Source organism: Salvelinus fontinalis, unplaced genomic scaffold (genome assembly GCF_029448725.1).
Source record: "Salvelinus fontinalis isolate EN_2023a unplaced genomic scaffold, ASM2944872v1 scaffold_0041, whole genome shotgun sequence".
NCBI lineage: Eukaryota > Metazoa > Chordata > Actinopteri > Salmoniformes > Salmonidae > Salvelinus > Salvelinus fontinalis.
Genome location: NW_026600250.1, coordinates 443,202 through 452,831, shown reverse-complemented (window position 1 = coordinate 452,831; position 9,630 = coordinate 443,202). Strand labels below are relative to the sequence as shown.

The window sequence follows — 9,630 nt, the reverse complement described above, 5'->3', positions numbered from 1 at the left end:
CATTAGCAGATATACTACATCCATAACTAGTGGTTTCCTCATTACCAGATATACTACATCCATAACTAGCGGTATCCTCATTAGCAGATATACCACATCCATAACTAGTGGTTTCCTCATTACCAGATACACTACATCCATAACTAGTGGTTTCCTCATTACCAGATATACCACATCCATAACTAGTGGTTTCCTCATTACCAGATATACTACATCCATAACTAGCGGTATCCTCATTAGCAGATATACCACATCCATAACTAGTGGTTTCCTCATTACCAGATATACCACATCCATAACTAGTGGTTTCCTCATTACCAGATATACTACATCCATAACTAGCGGTATCCTCATTACCAGATATACTACGTCCATAACTAGCGGTTTCCTCATTACCAGATATAATTTATCCATAACTAGTGGTTTCCTCATTACCAGATATACTACACCCATAACTAGTGGTTTCCTCATTACCAGATACACTACATCCATAACTAGTGGTTTCCTCATTACCAGATATACTACATCCATAACTAGTGGTTTCCTCATTAGCAGATATACTACATCCATAACTAGTGGTTTCCTCATTACCAGATAGTTCTACATCCATAACTAGTGGTTTCCTCATTAGCATGGAGGAGTTTCTGCAATCAAATTGTGTCTGCATCGCCCTCGTGCCGCAATTTTAGCAAACACAGAAAGGGGCCTATATTGGAGACCAAAAGTCATATGGCACACTGCTTAGGATTTCAACAACTTGAAAAACGTGTTTGTAGCCTGCAATCATCGATGTTACTACTAAATGTGAAAACAAGACTAAATCTGACTATTGTTGCTTTCTTGACTGGCTTAATTTTCAAATTTAACAGACGTCAATTGTTGTACAACTTCATGGGTATGCTCTGGGCATCACATTTTACCTCAAATAAACAGTGGATTTCTGCTGTTGTGGACCTTTAACCATCTGTCTGACTTTGTCGTTCACACAGGAGAAAGACGTGACTATAGTGGATCCTCTGGGGAGCCTCAACAACATCATGATGCTGACGAGGCAGAGAAAAGTCTCTCCCAATCAGAACTCCTCAAGAAACACCAGCAGAGACCCACAGGAAAGAAATCTCACCGCTGCTCTGACTGTGGGAAAAGATTCAACTACTCATCACACCTTAAAATACATCAAAGAATTCACACAGGAGAGAAACCTTTTAGCTGTGATCAATGTGGGAAGAGTTTTGTTAAATCTAGCCAACTGACTCAACACCAGAGAACACACACAGGAGAGAAATCTTATAGCTGTAATCAATGTGGGAAGAGTTTTTCTACTTCTAGCTATCTAACTGTACACCATAGAACACACACAGGAGAGAAACCGTATAGCTGTAATCAATGTGGGAAGAGTTTTTCAACTTCTAGCCTCCTAACTATACACCATAGAACACACACAGGAGAGAAACCGTATAGCTGTAATCAATGTGGAAAGAGTTTTTCTACTTCTAGCCGCCTAACTATACACCATAGAACACACACAGGAGAGAAATATTATAGCTGTAATCAATGTGGGAAGAGTTTTTGTCAATCTAGCAATCTGACATTACACCAGAGAACACACACAGGAGAGAAACCTTATAGCTGTGATCAATGTGGGAAGAGTTTTGTTCGATCTGGCCATCTGACAGTGCACCAGAGAATACACACAGGAGAGAAACCTTATAGCTGTGGTCAATGTGGGAAGAGTTTTTCTACTTCTGGCTATCTAACTGTACACCATAGAACACACACAGGAGAGAAACCTCATAGCTGTGATCAATGTGACAAGAGTTTTTCTACTTCTAGCCAGCTGACTATACACCATAGAACACACACAGGATAGAAATCTTATAGCTGTGATCAATGTGACAAGAGATACTCTGAATAAAGATCTCTGATCAAATATCAGAAAATTGATACATGAAGGAGTTGTTTCATGATATCAATGAATTAATGTCACAATGTAGAATGTTTTAACATTGTAGTAGGAGTATTTTAATGTCTCAGTGTAGAATGTTTTAATATATAGTATATTAATATACTCTGCAGTCAGTCAGAATGTCACAATGTAGAACCCTAAACGTTTGCCCCCTTATCAATTGGTTTCAACATGATATGGATATTAGGCTCATTGGGAGAAATCCAGGCTCTGAATTGAAAGAGTATTATTTATGTGATTTAACACAAAGTGACGAACAAAAAAAGAGTTGTCCTCTAACCAGTGATGTACACATTATTCCCAGAATCAATTGATTTCAACATGATATCGATGAGTTATGACAAATAAGTGTTGTGTTCCTTTGTTTAGCGACCCCTAAATTTAAATGCACCACTCCAATATGTAGCTGACTGTCTTCTGCAGGTTGTCCTCTAACCAGTGAGTTAAAAGATATCTCCCATTTCCGTGTGTTTTTTAGTTGTTAGTTTCAACAGCACGTACACCTGATTTCCCCCTAATCGATATCAGTGATTTATTGCTACTTGTCAAAACAACAGTGTTTCTGGTGCTTGTGCAGTTTATAAGGAGCTTGTTTTAAAAAAAGAAAATTCTTGTGGCAGATGTTTCTGTATATACCACATGTTAGGTTTTCAATTTATCCCAAACTGTTTCTGCATATTGGTTATTGATTTGGACACGTTAAAACTGTGTTTTGACATTGGGCTATCCCAACTAGCAAAATGTAATTGAAAAGCCGCTGAAAATATTACTATGCAATCAAATATTTCATATTTGCATTTCATGTAACATTAAGTAATGATAATTGTTTATGCAACCAACTGACAGTTTTTTGGTACAATTATGTTGACATTGTTGCCCTGTTTTTAGAATATCAGGGTTAATTCTCATATGTGCCAACCCAAATGTACTAGAGCATGACATTGGGGACTGGGCCCCGATCCAACAACATGCCTATCGAGTGAATCCTGAAAAGAGAGAGAAGCTCCACAGTGAGGTGGAAAGTTACTATGGTTATTGCAGGAGTTTCCTCTTGAAATCAGACATGTCCGTGTTAAGGACAACTTGGTTGCTGATTGTTTCAAGGGTGGGCAGTCATAGTTTTGCGTTTAGCCATTGCGTTGCCATGGATCACAATTTATTTTGACTGCACGGTTTTCCGTATTGGAGATGAGTTTTGTTTGGGCTCATTCCAAGGGGACGACAGTTCTAGAAGCTAATGAGTTTTAGGAAGACGAGAGTTCTAGAAGCTAGTGAGTTTTAGGATTCTATAGAATGAAAAAGGAGAAAAATAATACGATTGTATATTATTATTTAGAAATGTGTGTTTTTTCTTGTTTTTAATTGTTGACAGCCAGTAGACACCATGTTTAAATTGTAGAAGGTGAAGCATTGTAGTTGATTATAATGTAAAATGGAAGTTGTTTTCTGTTGGTGGTGAGCAAACTTGTCCAACAAAAGTTATAGGATTTATTTGTTGTCTTAAGGGGGAAGGTGTTCCAGGCTTTCGTTTTTCCATTTATGTTTTGAGGTTGGACTTTAGCACGTATAGCTCGTTAGCACGTAGGGCGCATTGATTGGTGTCACCTCGTTAGTCAGTATGTGTAACACCAGTTCTTTTGTTGTCTTCTTCTTGGGCAGATTTAGTGGGTCTCATGGTGGGTGACTTTTATGTCCCAGTTGTTGTTACTAGTCAACTTTCAGTGGACACAGAGCAAAATTGCAAGATTATGTTATAATTCTTTTATTGGATCAAATGGTTGTTTTATGCAACAGAATAGAGGGTTCTTAGAACTATTGAGTCTGTGTTCTACTGAGGATGGGCCTCTGGGAGAAAACACTGACAGGAGATTTACAATGTCTTTTGGGTGACAAAACCTAAAGAGACCGCATTCCAGAGCATGAGTTAATGTTTCTGTTCTATATGGTACCAGGGAGAGATGACCCCAGGGCCAGACCCTGGTCTCTACACAAAGAGTACTGTTTTTACAGCAGATACTGTCTGCTGAGAATTATAACTATCTCTCATACAAATCTTAACCTTGTGACCTGTTCTATGCATCTGTTGTTGGTCATGTAGGTTGAAAGGGGTTTATCTTGGCTGTAAAAGACCTTTGTACTTTTGTATCGTGGCTCTCAACAAATCATCTGGGGGTGATTTGTTGACCAGCCATCGTTATCGTAGAGCACTCAATTGATTCACTTTATATGTGTGCGTTGTCTTGACCTGCTCCCTTATTAATAAGTGAATAAAGATTTAGTTTAAGAATAACTCTGACTTGTGTGATAAGTTTGTCTCCTCTGATATTAAAGAAATTAACCACATTTGGGGATGTTAATCTTCACTTGGTGACCGATCCTGACGACCTGGGTAAATGGGGCACCAGGGATCCCTCAAACTTGGGATCTCTGTGAGACCACACTTCGGGAATGGAGCAGATGGACCCACCTTTGATCTGAGAGGCAGCGAGCCGAGTGGATACCACATCTCAAACCTAGTTTTAAAAAAGAGGTGAGCGAAACACGCAAAATGTAGTTTTTAGAAAAGCCTCGTAGTGTGTATTCCTGTGTGAGGGAGGCACCTTGGAGGTGTAAACAGGGCCCAGTCAGGAGGCTCTGAGTGTGTATTCCTGTGTGGAGGTGTAAACAGGGCCCAGTCAGGAGGCTCTGAGTGTGTATTCCTGTGTGGAGGTGTAAACAGGGCCCAGTCAGGAGGCTCTGAGTGTGTATTCCTGTGTGGAGGTGTAAACAGGGCCCAGTCAGGAGGCTCTGAGTGTGTATTCCTGTATTTTCCCAGTATGGGAGGAGTTGCTAGATTTATTGAATAAACCTTTTTCCATAAAGTTAGTGAACCAAGGTGGCTGACTAGCTGTTGATGTTGAAGAAGTGTCCCGTCCACTAGTTTATACGTCACAGTGGCAGATTCACCTGAAAGACGCACATCGCCATCTGCTGACTGGAGTTGGTATCGCAGTTGAGAAAATAATTTCAGACAAAAAGCTAAAAAGCGACTGCCTCTAAAAACCAACGACTCCCTTTGAAAACGGGCTATGTGGCATCAGAAACATTTATTATAGTGTAAAAATGTACTACAAAGTGCAGCTAAACAGAATAACTTTGGTCATACCCAGTCAGCACGTGACGTCCAAGGACGTTGAATTATGGGCCATATCAGGTCTGTCTGTTGTGGCCGCTATTTCGCCCCAAAATAGTCATCCCAAATTGGGCTGTGTGTAACTATGTAAATGTCTCTTGGACAAGGTGAGTTTTATCAATATACACTATAAAAAGTAGGGGTTCTTCAAATTGAAACTGGGGGGGAACCCCTAAAAGTTATTTGAAGAACCTTTTGTGGGAAACCCCTATAAGTTATTTGAAGAACCCCTTATAATGGTTCCTCAAATAATCTTTTGGGGTTCATTTTTGAACTCCCTGTCCACCCTCCCTGCATTACAAAAACATATTTTAATTAAAAAAAAATCCCTGTCCACCCTCCATTCTATTTTTTGGGGGGGGAATAATAATAACAATACTGATATAAATAATTCATTTTATTTAGTGACGTTTATTTAGTGACGCCACAAATGTGAATTAATATTTACAAAACAATTTACAAAAAAAAAACACATGACAAAATTGCAACATTTCTGCAGACATGTCAGACCATAATAAATAATACATTTACTTTGTATAGTGCTTTTCATGACATTTAAAAAATCTAAAATAATGATGTACAATAAAAACAACATACATTAAAAATAAATCATAGGTAAACTAACAATATTGTAGACTTGATGCTAAATACAGATTTTTCAGCTTTAGTGTGTATATCGTATCCACTTAGTTATGTTAGGAAGTTTGCCATCTTTATGACCGGCCCTGGTAACTTCACCCCAACTTCTCTTATCCCCAGAACACAGTAACTTTAGAACATAAATTTTAAAATACAGCCGTAGCAGAGCCCCAAGTCCCATGGGGACGTCCTCGAGGGCGTGGATGTTCTCCCCATCAAAGGCCAGCGGGATTTCACTCTCATGGTGAAATGGATTTCCGCCGATGTGCAGTAAAGGAGTGAGGAGCGGTGAAATCTGTGTCAACAAAAGTAAGAAAAGATTAATACACATACAATAAACAAAGAACATAACAAATGTTCAGCTGTAGTTTTATATCAGCATGCACACCTATGTTAATGAAGAAACAGATGATTGGTGCATAGGCATACCTTGTCACGGACATAAAGGCCACTCGGGTCCTCATTGAAGAGGTAGGGCAAGAGCAGAATCACTGTTGTGCTCTCGAGTCCTAGTAAAGTAAAGAAACGATCTTACTACACTTGCTAATTTTATGAAAATACATTAGAGAAAGGGAAGGAATAAGAGCAAATACCTCTTCTGTATTGTCCTTCAGGGACTGTCAAAATAGCAGGATGATGTCCTCACCCCTTCCTCGCCTCTCCACTTCTGATAGTCCTTGAATTACCTTTTTGTCTATATCCATTCCATGGACTTGATTCATTTCTGAGAAGATCTGAAAAGATCATTTGCACACATTTGTATGCTAATAGATTTCAGTTTGTGTTGACTGCTATGTAGGTTAAATGTACACTTCAAATGCAGCTGTCCTACAACAGATCTGTACCTTCTTCTTGATCCCAATTGCATTGTGTCCATGTTCTGTCCTATAAGAATTTCAAAGGAAGAGAAAATGTGTCAAAGAATAGTCTTTCAAGCACTAAAACATATATATATATATGACATCATATGACATATGATGATATATATATATATATATAATAACATGTAATGTAAAATAGAAGAACATATTGGAGAAAGCACTAGCCAATATAGTACTGCCATACAGTAACAGTACTGCCATACAGGCCTAATATCACATTTCAAGATATCTTTGTACACAAATTGTTCAATATTTTATCAGGCTGACTTGAAAGATTATACGCAACATTTTGCTGCGTGGCAATACTGTGTTTGGATTCTGAAGGGCATTTATACAAAAGAGGTAGTCTAGACACTGTATTAATACCATTATGCATTTGAATCCCATCTACAGCTACCATCTAAGATATTAATTTACCTCCACAAGGGGGCGGACATGTAACGTTTCCAAAATGGGATAGTATTGTCCATGTAACGTTTCCAAAATGGGACAGTATCGTACATGTAACATTTCCAAAATGGGATAGTATTGTCCATGTAACGTTTCCAAAATGGGACAGTATTGTCCATGTAACGTTTCCAAAATGGGATAGTATTGTCCATGTAACGTTTCCAAAATGGGACAGTATTGACCATGTAACGTTTCCAAAATGGGACAGTATTGACCATGTAACGTTTCCAAAATGGGATAGTATTGACCATGTAACGTTTCCAAAATGGGACAGTATTGACCATGTAACGTTTCCAAAATGGGACAGTATTGACCATGTAACATTTCCAAAATGGGATAGTATCTCACCTCACAGTATGAGGTGAGACGGTGAACTACCGTTGAACCGGGCAGTCAGCTGCTGCTGCTCCAGTACAGTATGAGGTGAGACGGTGAACTGATGTTGAACAGGGCAGTCAGCTGCTGCTGCTCCAGTACAGTATGAGGTGAGACGGTGAACTGATGTTGAACAGGGCAGTCAGCTGCTGCTGCTCCAGTACAGTATGAGGTGAGACGGTGAACTGATGTTGAACAGGGCAGTCAGCTGCTGCTGCTCCAGTACAGTATGAGGTGAGACGGTGAACTACCGTTGAACTGGGCAGTCAGCTGCTGCTGCTCCAATACAGTATGAGGTGAGACGGTGAACTGACGTTGAACCGGGCAGTCAGCTGCTGCTGCTCCAGTACAGAACCGGGCAGTCAGCTGCTGCTGCTCCAATACAGTATGAGGTGAGACGGTGAACTGATGTTGAACAGGGCAGTCAGCTGCTGCTGCTCCAATACAGTATGAGGTGAGACGGTGAACTGACGTTGAACCGGGCAGTCAGCTGCTGCTGCTCCAATACAGTATGAGGTGAGAAGGTGAACTGACGTTGAACTGGGCAGTCAGCTGCTGCTGCTCCAATACAGTATGAGGTGAGACGGTGAACTGATGTTGAACAGGGCAGTCGGCTGCTGCTGCTCCAATACAGTATGAGGTGAGACGGTGAACTGATGTTGAACCGAGCAGTCAGCTGCTGCTTTTCTAATACAGTATGAGGTGAGACGGTGAACTGATGTTGAACTGGGCAGTCAGCTGCTGCTGCTCCAATACAGTATGATGTGAGACGGTGAACTGATGTTGAACCGGGCAGTCAGTCATTCATTCTGTACTCAGTCTGGTCTATCATTGTTGGTATTGAAAAAAGCCTACTGCACATTGTGGTGGAAATTCTAACCAATCAGGAGAGACTTTGTCATTTCTTCAAACAATCAACCTTTATTTGATAAGAATTGCAATAATGTAGCTGGTCAGCCCTACACTCTGAGGTGGAAGGCCGAGAGCTTGATGACACAAGGAGTTCAGAAGCCTTATGTAACAGTTCAGTTCTGTGTAGGTGTAACGGATGTGAAATGGCGTAGGGTTTCCCCTTGCTCTGCAAGGGCCGCGGCCTTTGTGGAGCGATGGGTAACGATGCTTCGTGGGCGACCGTTGTTGATGTGTGCAGAGGGTCCCTGGTTCGCGCCCGTGTCGGGGCGAGGGGACGGTCTAAAGTTATACTGTTGCACTTATATAGTCAAACTATCTTGTGCATATAGAAAACACGTGATCTTGGTGTGTGTCCGTGTGTGGAGAAAGAGACACAGACTAACTGTGAATTGGTCGTCTCGTTATGTAGCAACAGCTAGTTATTCTAGTTTTACAGTGAGGTGTCAAAACAACAGGAAGTCACTCTAGACACAGTTCCTCTGAAGTAGATCAATGGTTCCCCGAATTGGGGCAAGCAAGCGCCGTTGGCCTGTCTGCCCAGAGGGTGTGTCTGGAACTAGTCTAGAGATGTACTAGAGCTAGTCTGGAGATAAATCAGACCCAGCCTGAACTGTGTGATGTAGTAGGGAGTTGTAGTTTCTCTAGAGATAAATCAGACCCAGCCTGAACTGTGTGATGTAGTAGGGAGTTGTAGTTTCTCAAGAGATAAATCAGATCCAGTCTGAACTGTGTGATGTAGTAGGGAGTTGTAGTTTCTCTAGAGATAAATCAGATCCAGACTGAACTGTGTGATGTAGTAGGGAGTTGTAGTTTCTCTAGAGATAAATCAGATCCAGCCTGAACTGTGTGATGTAGTAGGGAGTTGTAGTTTCTCTAGAGATAAATCAGACCCAGACTGAACTGTGTGATGTAGTAGGGAGTTGTAGTTTCCAACAGGCCAATATTCTACATAGTTTAGCTCATAAAAATGAATTAACTACAATGACCATAATCCATTGTGTGCCTACTTGTCTTGTCTAGCATTTCACTACAATAACATCTGCCTGTGACCTATAACATTTGATTTATGAAGGTAATGTGTGTAAAATGTACTTTTCCCCACATCTCTTTACATTGCTTATGCATATTCGGTGGCCTGACTGCGTCAAAGGACCATCCTGGTAGATCTGAACCTAATGCAGCTTGGAGCGATCAGATGACAGAAGTCACATTTAGGTGCCAGGTGTAACTGAGGC

The 9,630-nt window shown here is 40.6% G+C and overlaps 1 protein-coding gene and 1 long non-coding RNA gene across 2 annotated transcripts; one reads left to right on the top strand and one right to left on the bottom strand.

Moving 5' to 3' along the window:
- Positions 1 to 891: 891 nt before the first annotated feature.
- Positions 892 to 1,946, top strand: LOC129842463 (gastrula zinc finger protein XlCGF17.1-like). The gene is made up of 2 exons (XM_055911028.1): positions 892 to 895; positions 990 to 1,946. The coding sequence occupies exons 1-2, from the start codon at positions 892 to 894 to the stop codon at positions 1,868 to 1,870; spliced, it is 885 nt and encodes a 294-aa protein (XP_055767003.1). The 3' UTR covers positions 1,871 to 1,946.
- Positions 1,947 to 5,645: 3,699 nt separating this feature from the next.
- Positions 5,646 to 6,287, bottom strand: LOC129842458 (uncharacterized). The gene is made up of 2 exons (XR_008757597.1): positions 6,207 to 6,287; positions 5,646 to 6,072 (listed from the first exon to the last, which is right to left on the bottom strand). It is a non-coding gene; the product is annotated as an uncharacterized LOC129842458 (long non-coding RNA).
- Between the last annotated feature and the right edge of the window lie 3,343 nt (positions 6,288 to 9,630).